Source organism: Erithacus rubecula (assembly GCF_903797595.1).
Source record: "Erithacus rubecula genome assembly, chromosome: Z".
Taxonomy (NCBI): Eukaryota; Metazoa; Chordata; class Aves; order Passeriformes; family Muscicapidae; genus Erithacus; species Erithacus rubecula.
In genome coordinates, this window is record NC_136661.1 from 2,363,249 (window position 1) to 2,376,310 (window position 13,062).

A 13,062-nucleotide genomic window follows, 5' to 3' on the forward strand; every position below is an offset into this window, starting at 1 on the left:
GCTTTAGCTTACTAAGGACTGGCAGCCTCACACATGTTAAAATGTAACAGAAAATCATTACATTTATAGGAACAAGGCAAAGAGTTTGACATTTATAAACGAATAATTTCGTTTCCTGTGGAAAAGTCCATGTTCTCATTGCAAAATCACTTTCCCACCCATCTTTTTGGTTGGATGGTTGGATACATCACTAGAAACTATTTTTATATGACAAGTTTTCTTGTCTTCTCTTTTTCATATATTTCCCAAGAATTTCATTAGCAATTGACCTAAAAGCTAAAACAAAAGACACTGGTTCTGGAAAATTGTCATAAACAGTATTATCTTGATGAGTTCAATAGCAATAGAAAAATAATTCATTTGGCTACTGATTCTCAGGCTAAAAAGGCAGAACGATATCTGAAGTTGTCAATCTCAATTTTTCTGGCACACTGTGTTTTCTACTTCAGAAGCACTCCAAATCTATAGAACACATTGGTATCACTGCAAACTGGAAAGCTAGCAGTTTAGACAGTGCAGCAACAGCTATCTTTCAACTGAAAAGTCCACAGAAACTTATCATTATTCTTTCCCTTAATTTCTAACCCCGGATACCAGAATTCTCTTTTCAACTATGATCAGAGTAATCACTGATGGATAACACCTGATAAATATTTGAAGAAAAAAAGAATAAAAATACACAAAAATGGGGGCAGACCGGCATTTTGCACTTTCCTTTTTTTTATAACAGTCTGTTGGATGTAGTTTTTCATACAAGTATCATTGTACTAAAAGAAAAATATTTAAATTTAACATTTCCTTCTATCACCAAAACCCAAGTATTTATCCATGGACTTCTCCCTTATGTCCAGCAGAGGGTAGCAAAAGAACAGATTTGTGAACTCCAGAAACTGTTCACCTCCATTGCTTTTCAAGAAGTAGCATATAATAAAATATTTTAAGATTGAAGTTTAAGTAGAATTACACTACTTCTCACACATTCACTTTAAGAAGTTTCCTCTCATCATTAAAAAATTAAGTACACATTTGCTAGCCAAATGATCATTAACATGAGGTACTCAGCATGGAAATTGAAGATGCATATCCTATATCCATCAACTTCAACCTATAAGCTAAAAACTCTATAAAGGGAGATAAAAAAATTACAGATATGCTTAATGAAAAAACGCAGGCCATTCGTCTGGTGTGTACTACTTTAAGGCTTCTATATCTGAACAGAAATTCAGCTTAGATACTGATATCATGATACACTTAGTGGATGAAGGAAGTTGTAGATGCTATACATCTAGTCTTTAATAAAGGCTTTGACACCATTTCCCACAGCACACTCCTGGAGAAACTTGCTGCTTATGGTATGAATGGGTACAGTGATTACTAAGTAAAGAACTGGCTGGATGGCCAGGCCTCAAGAGTGGTGGGAATGAAGATGTATATCCAACTGGCACCAGTGAGGCTCCCAGGGCTCATTATTGGAACCAGTCTTGCTTACTATCTTTATTGGTGATCTGGATGAGAGAGTGAATGCACCTGCATTAGCAAATGACACCAAGCTGGGCAGAAGTGTTGATCTGCTGGAGGAAGGAAAAGCTCTGCAGAAGGAGCTGGAATGATTCCTTCATTCACAAGGCCCAGTGCTGGCTCCTGCTCTTTGGCCACAACATCCCCAGTCAGCGCCACAGGCTGGGGCAGAGTGGCTGAAAAGTGGCCCAGCAGAAAAGGACCTGGGGGTGCTGGTGACAGCAGCTGGACATGAGCCAGCAGTGCCCAGGTGGCCAAGAAGGCCAATGGCATCCTGGCCTGTTCCAGCATAGTGTGGCCAGCAGAAGCAGGGATTGCCCCCCAGTACCCAGCACTGGTGAGGCCACCCCTCCAATCCTCTGCTCAGCTCTGGGACTCTCAGTTCAGGAAGGACACTGAGGTGCTGGAGCATGTCCGGAGAAGGGCAACAAGGCTGGTAAAGGGTCTGGAGCACAAGCCCTATAGGAAGTGGCTGAGGGACCTCGGGTTTTTCAGCCTGAGGAAAAGGAGGCTCAGGGGTGACCTTATCACTCTCTACAGTTGTCTGAAAAGAGCCTTAGCCAGGTGAGGGTCAGTCTCTTTTCACAGGCAACAAGCGACAGAATGAGAGGAAATGGCCTCAATTTGTACCAGTGGAAGTTTAGAGTGTATATGAGGAAAAAATTCCACAGGGCAAGGGCTGCAAAGTATAGGAGGAAGTTGCCCAGAGAAGTGGTAGAATCCCCATCTACAAGGTTATTGCAGGCCCTTTCAGAAAATTACACATAGGCAATTTACTTTTAAGATGGTAGAGTGAAATGCAAGCTGCCAACAGGATATGTACTGAAGTCTAACCTAGTTTGGTTTTTTTGATTCAAAGACTTGTGCTAATTTTCTTTAACTTTCAAATGCAAGCGGTTTCATCACATATATTTCCTTAATCACTGTTAAATAGCTATCCTTATCAATAAGTACCATGGGACTCATTTTTCTGCTGACTGAACATGTTTTCTTACACTATTAAGATATTTAGAAATTTAAAATAATTTTACAAAAATTTAGAGACAAAAATATTTTTTTCTGATTATGGTTAGTAGGGAGCATTTCCCTGATAAGACCATGATTAGGGTATAGCAATTATCCATTTTCAAGGAACTGTGTATTTTCTTTTCAAATTCACAGCTCATGGGTATATTCTATAAAAATATTTTATAAGATAAATTATTTGCTGCCTTGCTCCTCCTCCTTTCAGCTCATGACTTCTCTGTTCGTTTACAAAAAGCCATGAAGTCACAAGCAGAGTCCTTTTTCAAGTACAGGGAAGCAAAATTTGGTGGTTTTTAAAAGGGTTATTGGAACTTCACAGTATGCAACACTTTCCAGCTGAAGGCAATTCCACCTGGGCCAGTAAGTGCAGCTCAAAATATATGACAATAGATTTCCTGTAGAATTCTTTGAGGGCACAAAGGTGCACCTTGTTGGTCAATAAGTCAGTGTTTTTAGTTGATGAGATTTGATCTTCCCTGTAGGAATTTTCTTTTGTGCTACATCTTTAATGCAGGACTCTACCTACCTAAAAATCAATGCTGAAAACATTTCTTTTGCCTTTAAGAGAAAAACAACAGAAAAAAAATCACAGCTGAAAACTATGTCACTTGCTGCTTTAAGCTTTCACAATATTTAAGAACTGACAATTCTTTTAAATTCACTGCAGAAAATATTTAAAGATACCTTTCGTAGAAAACATACATCAGGATGAAAAATTGTCCACTCATTGTGCTCTTCTGCAACAACAAATGTTTTACCAAGAGTGTCTTGGTCCAGACTGTATGAACATATAACATGGCTACAAAGCCTATCAGTGGACAAATAAAATATTGAAACATAGGAAGAAACTAGCTGTTTAGAGTAAATAGCATATTTACAAGGTATTATTTTCAAAGATTAGAGATTTCTCAACCATGGGTGTCAGTCAACAGAGAGGAAAACTAAACCTGCAGTAACCAACACCAGGAGGAGTAAGATCCTGCTGTAAGACCATTGTGATCTTCCAGTATTATACTCCCTCACCTAGCACAACGTCTGGCAATTTTTGGAGCTCCACCAGAAATCCAACAAATTAAAAATATAAGAAGATACATAAATTAAGACTTTAGATTTCCTAAAGTAAAGTTAGTCTTGTTTTCACACTTACATAAACCTTTTTCTATCTGCTGTTTAAACACAAGTCTCAAACCAGACTCAGAATAAAAGCAGCATTCACCTGTTCAGCTTTTTTTGCAAAACAGCTGTTCAATATTTTGTTCATCAAGTATATAGAATTCCAGCCTAACTGGAAGGTCCATCCCTCAAAAATTAAATTGCTCAGTGTCAGTGCTTGTTGAGACTAACAGCAATAGTCAAACAGCCTTACTTCAAGTTCCTCTTTAAGTTTCTTCTCTCGTTCAGTGCTGCTTTTAAGTTCATTGGCCTGGCATCTCAGCACCTCACTACAGCTACTGTGTTCCACCTCCACATCTCTCAATTTCTTGCATGTATTTTGCAGTTCATTATTCAGCTCCTAGAAAAGAAATAAGCCATTAAGAGTTACTTTTGCTAAGATAAAGTAGATGAATCAAAGAAGAAAGACTGCATCAGAACAGGGTATTAAAATCTAATACACCAGCACATGTCAACTATTTACCCAACAACTGACATGTTTTTCCACCAGATATCATATGCTGGTTCTCAACTCACTACAAACATGACTGACTGCAGCAATACTACAATCAGAGCCAGTACTCCACAGGAAATTTTTCTCTAAAGAAGTACAAAGCTGCTCCTCCAATCTGTTCTCCCTTGCAACTCAATGGCAGTGGTGGAGAGGGAAACAGTTAAGTACATTTGATGAAATGATACATAGACAGAAGTTTTACTTTGTTATTATTTTAACTGGTAGAACTTCCAATCAAATTATCAAACATTTGCTGGAAGCTACTCCTATTGGCTAAATATTCTTAATTTCTACTATTCTGAGGACTTCTCTGTCTAGAAATGGAATTTAAAAACATGAACTATGACGCTCTTGGAAACTCAAAATAACTAAGCTGCTTCCCACCACAATTTCCTCTTTTGCAAATTGAAGCAAGCTACAGGTTGGTATAATTACTAACACTATTAGACTCAGCAGCTCTGTGGAGTCACTATTACAAAATCCTCATTTATGCCACCCCAGACACAGAGGAAAGTAGCCAAATAATAAGCCCCCACTAGCCTAGTGCACATTTAAGCTGGGGATTCCAGAAGCCTCAAAAAGAATAGCTTTGGTCTAGTGGATAGAAGTAAGCTTTTCCATAACTAGCATCAGAAACAAGTTACAAATCCAGTGATTTAACTGGAGGACCTTTGGAGAGTCAATTACTTTCTGTACAAAACACAGAAAGATTACCATAAGTCCTCCTGTTCATTTATTGTGGCAAGAGACATTTTGTGAAAATAAACCAGTTGGTCTACAAATTCTATTATTAATCTTACATCACATAATCTTGTTCCTGAAAATTACTAATCATAAGGCATCTGCAGAGCAGGGAGGAGAAGAAAAAGAAAATGAATTATTTATTAAGAATGATTCTTTGGAAGACTGAAATTTGACAGAACCATGTTTATACATGAAAATCAAAGAAATATTAATCTTTTCTGAAGTTTTAAACAAATTTTAGATGTTCTTCATGACTGAAGGCAGAAAGTTTTGGCCACTTAAAGACAACACCAAGGGATTCATGACTCCCTTAACACGTTGTGACACTCCATTATTACCAACTAGTAACCAAAAAAAATTAATTTATTTTCTCTTTTTTCATGTGGAGGCACTACGGCACAATTTTTTGGCATTCTCTGAAAAGGTAACAAGGAGCATGCCTGTGAAACAAGTGAATTAAAAAACAGGAACCTCAGTAAATCAAAATATTGCAAAAACAGTCTACCTGGATACAGATTAAATTTAACGTAATCTTCTAACTTCACCTGCAACACCAAGATAATTAAGAGGTTTCTTCTCCTGGGCATGCAAAAAAATATTTTACTCACATGTATAATTACTCTCATCTTCTCCATATTGGAGAGATATAGAAATATTTCTCTTTAGATTTATCTTCCACATATTAACAGAAGTGACCTGTGAAAAGTGCTTCTTAAATAAGTAATATATGGTTTCCTGGAAAAATACTACATCAAGACTTCAAATTATTTTATGCTGGAAATGTAGTTAACACTAGCAGACAAAAGCTGACATGAATCAAGCTTGTTAAACAAGTTAACATGACTTCAGAATCTTGAAGTCTCTGAACTTTTCAGATATGCTAGGACTGTGTCATACTGTTCCAGAAGTTACCTGTACTTGGAAGGTTCTGAAAGAAACATACTTCACTATGCTATAAAAAGAAACACCTTTATATATACATGTGTATCTGCATGTCACATCCACACTCACTATACATATTTGCTTATCAAAAACATTGATGGTTGTGGACACTGCTGAAGACCTAGGCACATTTTAGTTAGGCCTTTTTCTCAAGCTCTAAGTATTTTTCTCAGGCCATGAAACTATCTCAGCCTCAGCTAGGATTTTTCCCAAGCTAGAGACTCCTTCTTTATTGTAAACACAAGAGAAAGAATCATAAGAGAGATAAACATCTGCAAGGTCCCTGAGAAAGCCAGGGACAAGAGGTGTCTTCTCTGACCAATCATTTGTCTGTATTTTGTTTTGCATGAACTGCCTTATTTAAGGCAATGGTTTCTTTCAATAAGTTGCTCTTTCTTGCTCTTTCCTGCACCAAGCAAGAGAGTGTCTTGTTGCTGTTTTTTCGCCGCTCCGTAATCCCTCCCCCCACGCCAACAGCTGGTCAGTTGGTTTAAAGAGTGCACAAACAACACACATTTCACAAATAGTCTAAGGAAAAACTGAGTGCTTCTGTGAAAGAATACTATACTCTGACTCACCACAAGATGATGCTATTGCACTTACTAATGAACTTCAACATCTTTTACCATGTACCAAGCACTGTGCTAAGCACACTCAGTAGAGCACAACACAAATCTTTCTCTGTTAGAAAGCAGAGAGAATTACTTTTACTCCACAAAGACACATTTTAGTTTATTAAACTGATTTCATTTCTACTCCTACTTCAGCTTTTTCATAGCTAAGTTCAGGCTTGTAGTTCACAAAGTGCAGGATTTGTCATACATGCTTATAATCTTCTGCCTATGTACATATTAAGACCACCTCATTTGGCTTTCATCTCCTAACTCAAAGTAACTATGAATTCCTTAAAACAGGAGCGTAAAGGCACAACACAAAAGACTGGAACACATTTTAGCTTACAAACCTAGACCCATCTGATATTTATCCGCCAAGTTAAATCAGTTAAACAACAAAGACAGTGAAGTCCTGTTTTAACATTTATGTATATATTTTTCATTTCCCAGAATTTTATTACTATATGTTGCTATAACTAGGACAATGGGCAAAGGAACACTATAAAAACAAAGCAGAAAAACTGAACTATTTGCAATTGAACTAAATAATAAAATTTTACTATTCAAAGCACACTAGTAGTTGACAATAGCAGCAAATCACATTTACTTTAGGAGTGAAAAATTATATAGCGTTAGAACAGTCTTCCAAACAAACCCATGCTTCTACAAATCACCTTCAACTTCCAAATCAACATACATTGACAGAGAACATAGTGACCCGAGCAATCCACTGTTTCTTTTGAGCTGAGGATAAAAATCACTTCTAAGTACAGCATGCTTCTTAAAAGCATCATTCATTCCATACAGAATTAAAAGTACTCAATAAACACTTCTAAACACTATATATATAAGAGATGACAAGCCCATTCTAAACCCTCCTCTATTTAACTCAGTCTACTGTTAGCCAGAACACAGAGCCAAAGCACCACTCTTAGCCTGCTTCACCTGGCAACTGTGAAAAATGTAGAAAACTGTGTCTAAGAGTAAATTTCCTCACAGCCTAAACCTAACCTTAGTTTTTTAAGCACTGACTTCAAATGAAAACTGACTCATGTTTCTGTTGGTTTGAGAAGGACCTTAGGGTATCACCTGTGTCAATGAACTCACACATTTTTCTCTGAAAACTTCTCTCTTTTTTTTTTTTTTTTTAAGTATTCCTTTACAGTTCTCCCAATTATTCTCTCAAAGTACTGCTCAACATATCCACAGAATTAGTGAGGGGATGAGGGAATTTCCTTCTTATCCTTCATTCAGAGAAGATTCAAATCAGTGGGATCCTTTTCCACCATCAGGTCTCTTGGTCATTAAGATAAACAACACAATGCAACTTCTTTTGCAGGCCATGCACAGAAACGCTACTTATCCACACAATACCTGATTTTTACTACAGGTGCCATTATTGCACCACTCCTTCCAGATCTTGCTTTCAAAGAGCTGAAGAGTCAGTACACAGTACTTTTGAAATATACATAATCAAGGGAGTGTCTCTGCCCTGTTCTCTTTTGTGAGCTGCTTCCACAGATGCCATACAGAATCTGACTAACAGCACTATGACATAGTACAACAAGTAGGTTTGCAGTCAGAATTTGGCTATCAAGCTTTCAGATAAGTTTAGTGTCATTTGGGAAGTCTGGTACTGTCCCAGGCTTGGAGCTGACCACGTGGGAAGGAAGTAACCAGAAAATTTTCTACTGCTTGACTAATGCCCATCCCAACTGAGACAAGTCTGTCACATCTTAGAAGGGACTACAAAGGAAGAAAACATATTAAAAGGTTAGCAGGAATCTTTTAGCAGCAATCTGTTCTCACACACATCATCCAACGCAAATGTCTATCATCCTTAACAGAGCCTCTGCATACACTTCTGTTTATGAAGAATAACTACAGCTGAATACATTCTGGTTTTCCATCTTACATAGCTAAAATACAACATATGCAACTTGTCATTTAAAAAGAAAAAATATAATTGAAATATAGTGGTGTAATTGTTTGTATCCCTGTGGAGCAGGAAAGAGTTAGGTATGCCACTCAGCACTTCCATACCACAATGCGACATGATTTCTTCTAAATGTATTTCAGTTTTGAATACCCTGTATAAAAAAGGTGTAAAAACAAGTTCTATTACTTTTTACACATTTAGCACCCAAAGGATATATAAATATTAGTATAAATCATGAAATACAATGAAATTAATTACTAAAGAACAAAACCCCACACTCTGAAACAGATTATAATGTCATCTCTTAGTATAAGTTAATTTTTATCTAACCAAATGCCAGCATTTCCAACAATGCTTACTTTTCATATGTGGTATGGAGTGAGTAACATACAATGCACAGCTGGAAATCCCATCAACACCATTCAGGTTCCCTGAAAGTATAAGTCTTCATATTATACAAACTATTTTTATATTCACAGGCTATTTGATGTCATACTGGGGGAAGTAACGGGGAAATTGAATCAGTGGGTATTAGTTGTCCCTGATTTTATAACTCAATATTGCATGACAGTGCAAATGGACTGTGAGCTGGTAACTCCATTTAGGCATTTACCATCAAAATCAGCCATAACACATTTCATCAAAGCAAGAAAGACTATGACACACCAAGTGTAACTTAATAAGGCTATGCTCTTCAGAAATACTCTGCAGCATTTAGCTGCTTGGGAGATTTTTCCTAAATCAGAAAGATCTCAACCCACTACACACTTCACACCAGAAAAGCTTCAGCCATTATTTCATGCAGCTTTGCAACTATTAATTCACCATACCAGTAAAATTGCTTCTACTTCATTTTTTTCCTTAAGAAGGAATACATATTCATTGTTATAAATTCTGCTGATATCATCCTTCGCCCTTGTAAGTCTTTGCTGTTCTTCTTCCCACTTCTGTTGAGCATTATGAAATGTTTTCTCAGTCTCTGTCACTTTCTGCTGAAGATTTTCATTGAATACTATTGTTTACAGAAAAAGAGAAATAAAAAAGGTAGAAGCAGCATGGTAAAACATATCCAGAGGAAAAAAAAACACAATACATAATGATCATCAGTTCTTCTACGTATTTTGATACTCTGTGGAACACTGCAACATTAACTCTCCAGCACTGAAAAGCACCATCTTCATGAAGGAGAAACTAGCAAATTTTGTGTTCCTATCACATCTTTCCCACAAGAACATAGGAATGTTAGGGACTTTTTTAAAAACTAAAGCACTTTTTTCTCTTTGAAAACTGAGATAATTCTTTGTGGGTCCATTCCGAATCAGCATATTCCGTGATTCGTGGACTTATTTTCAGATTTCTGCATTTTCCCAGTTTATTTCCAAATGCCATTTCTGGTATAGGAATTAGTAGCTATATAGGTATTATGGCTATTAAATATGGTATTATATTTGAGTTCAGTTTAAATGACAGTAAAGATAGGCACATGTTGCATGAGAGAGACTCTAGATAAACCTTAGGCAGGCTGGGTTACCAGGCAAAGATTTAGCTTTTCCAAGGAGACCTAACTGCTCCTCAAGAGATTTAAATCTTCAGCCCACAAATTACCTGAAACGGGGAACATTGTATGCACTCTTCTGAAAGCTTAAATCGCACAGAAAACTTCATAATCTGTAAGTAGCTTTATAGGAGAAAATATTTTACAACAGGCTTTCATTTTACCAAATACAACTAGCTGCATTGGCATTTAAGTCATTACCACTTTGTAACAGGATTTTATTTCAAATCCATCCCAGTTTTTTGACATTTCTTCCTAGTCACAAAAGAATGAAATGAAAACATTAAGACAACAGAGAATCAGTGGACACATTGCTAGGAAAGGACTGTCAGATGGTAGAAAATCAATTCTGAATGACAACAGCAGAAAAACAGGAGAAAACACTTAAGGGTACAAGGCACAAATGAAGCATTCTGTCTGTGGAGATATGCTGGGGTCATATCAAAGCACCATGTGAGGTGGGTGAGAAAGACTTCGAGCAACAAAGGAAAAGAAGCAAAAATCACTAATTGCTGAAAAATTAAGCAGCAAAATTAGAATTTGATTTCTTTGGCACTTGACACAGACATAAAAAGCTTGAGAAATTTTAGACAATGGAATTTATTGTCAATTGACAGATTATTAATTTTTTATTAATTAAAATCAATGGCTATGGTATTGAAAGAAACTAACACACACATCCCTTGTGTGCAAAGGAAGAAGACATCCCTTGCCTCTGCAAAGCCTCTCCTATTCCCATTTTGCTCTCTCAGTCCATTCAGGAAAGTGACAGGCTGTCCAGCAGACTAACTTCACTGTACTGTGGCTCCACCAACATCAGTCTCTCTTCAGTCCTGCCTCTCCATACCTGCATGGCATGATTCTTATACCAGCAAGGAAACTAGCACACATGGAAAGAAACATAACTTTGGTCTAGGTGAGAAACTAGCAGTTCAAATCTGCCATTTTTAATCACAAAAAAATTTCCAAAGCGGAAAAAAAATGCCTTTTTCCAAACTGCAATCCATATGATTCATTATTTTTCATATGTTTGCAATCCCTAAGATTTTTGATTATTCATGTGTGCTCCAAAGGAGTGAAACTTCAGCTTTCCAAGTATCTTAAAAATACTTGTTTAAGTACATTCAAGATCCAAACTTGCTTATGGTTCTTGGAAAGTTAAAAACTTCAGGGAGTACTCCAAACTCTTAATCAAATATCAATGGCTCATTGAACTTACAGATACATTTCCTGTACTAGATTAACTAAAATAATTAATTAACTATGTAACTAAAAATGCACTTCACTTTCTTGTAAGAATGAGGAATTTCTCTATTTGAGGAGAACAAAGGAAATCTGAATTTTATTTCCTACTATTTTTGAATACAAAAATAGTAGGAAATAAAAAATCTAGGTAAAAACTTTCCCTTCCACATACTGCTGTCACATCATACATTACTATAAAAAAAAGAAACAAAAACTATAAGAAAATAAACCAGACATGAATAATAAAAAGCTTGAAACATTCAAAAAGATGAAAGAAAAGATGAAAGAAAACAGATGTATGACAAGAAATTCTGGAAAAAAGCTGCTGGAAATAGTGCAAATAAAGGAGCAGGAATTAATCTTTCCTGTTCTTTTTTCTTCTTTTTTTCTTTTCCTCTGAAAAAGGAAAAGGTTACCTGGATGAGAAGATGGACACCATCATTACAATTCTGTACACAGACAGCACTGAAGAAAGAAATAACAGAAGGCGATGGGCAAGAAGAAAGACAGATTGGAAGGTTTAGCTAGCTAGTTCTAATCACAGGTGAGACACTAGGAGTTTTGTGAATTCTTATGAGTTTTCAAAAGCAGATGGATAAGAGATGGGAAGATAAGACAGATTTTAAAAAACCAGCAGTAACTAAAAAATTTAATTAAGTTCCTGATTTCAGCTTACTTTAGTGACATGAAACAGACGTGGCCTTCATTCCATCTTTACTTCTTTGAAACCTACCTTGCAGCTCCACAAGTTTGCTTTTTGCGTCACTTAATTCTTCTTCTGCAGTACACATTTTCAGATGGGCACCTTTTCTGGCAACTGCCAATTCATACTCCAAGCCTTGTCGAATGGCCTCTCCTCTCTCAAATTCTGACCGCAATTTGATTATCTGTTTTTCATAGTAGGACATCTAGAAAATTTCACAAAACTGCTAATAATGTCCCCTTGAAAAAGTGCAACACATTACTGAAACACACCAACAGAATATTTTTTAAAGTTACTTGAAATCACATTCACAACTGCCATCTTATTCCACTTGAATTTAAAACACGACCTTGCAATGCATGTTTCTGCTCATTTGATGCTTCACTGATTTTTGTGAACAGATCTTTCTCCTAGATGAACTTCATGTACCTAAAACATATCCCTCCATCCATCAAAAAATATACTGCCTTAAAAAATTAACCATATATTACTGTCATCTTCCTGCACCTTAGAGGAAAAAATGCCACAAAAGAAACATATTCCAGAGATTTTCTGGTAACATGCAGAACAGCAGTCATATTGGGATACTAGACTATCAGACCTCTAGCAACTCACAAATATGCATACAAGCATGAAATTCAGTCCAATAGCAGTAGTCAACAGATGCCATTAATGCTAACACACAACAAACTAAGAATACAAAACAATTTCAAAATACTTCTTATACAGGCTGAGAAACAATCTTGCCTGCCAAAAACTGGATTCAGAAAATCAAGTTAAAGATATTTCAACACAAGAAGGTGAAATGTGCAATATATATTCCTTCAGAACATTTACAAAGTAGCAATATTTTTGTTAATGAGAACTTCATACATGGCAAATCACCAACATTACAAAGGATTTCCTTGACGATGTTTGTAGCAAAACATGCAATCAATACATGTGGTATTGAAATGAAATAGCATTAAGAATATACTTAATTAATCTTTTCTTTAGTTTGACAATCAGTTTTTTCACTAACAAACACAGGAAAATGTAGGTGCTGAGTCATAATCAGTTTCAGTATATTCCTGCTAGGCACACTTCCCACATTTGCTACTGCCAGTCTGG

General features: G+C 36.4%; 1 protein-coding gene across 5 annotated transcripts in view; it reads right to left on the reverse strand.

Annotated features, from left to right (window-relative positions):
• Positions 1 to 13,062, reverse strand: part of CCDC171 (coiled-coil domain containing 171) — a 165,358-nt gene that overhangs the window by 135,232 nt on the left and 17,064 nt on the right. For all 5 annotated transcript variants that reach the window (XM_079330440.1, XM_079330442.1, XM_079330441.1 and 2 more), the window contains 3 exons: positions 11,983 to 12,157; positions 9,280 to 9,461; positions 3,911 to 4,057 (listed from right to left, as the gene is read on the reverse strand). In XM_079330440.1, the coding sequence (XP_079186566.1) occupies positions 3,911 to 4,057; positions 9,280 to 9,461; positions 11,983 to 12,157 (504 nt within the window). The remainder of the gene's footprint in view (positions 1 to 3,910; positions 4,058 to 9,279; positions 9,462 to 11,982; positions 12,158 to 13,062) is intronic.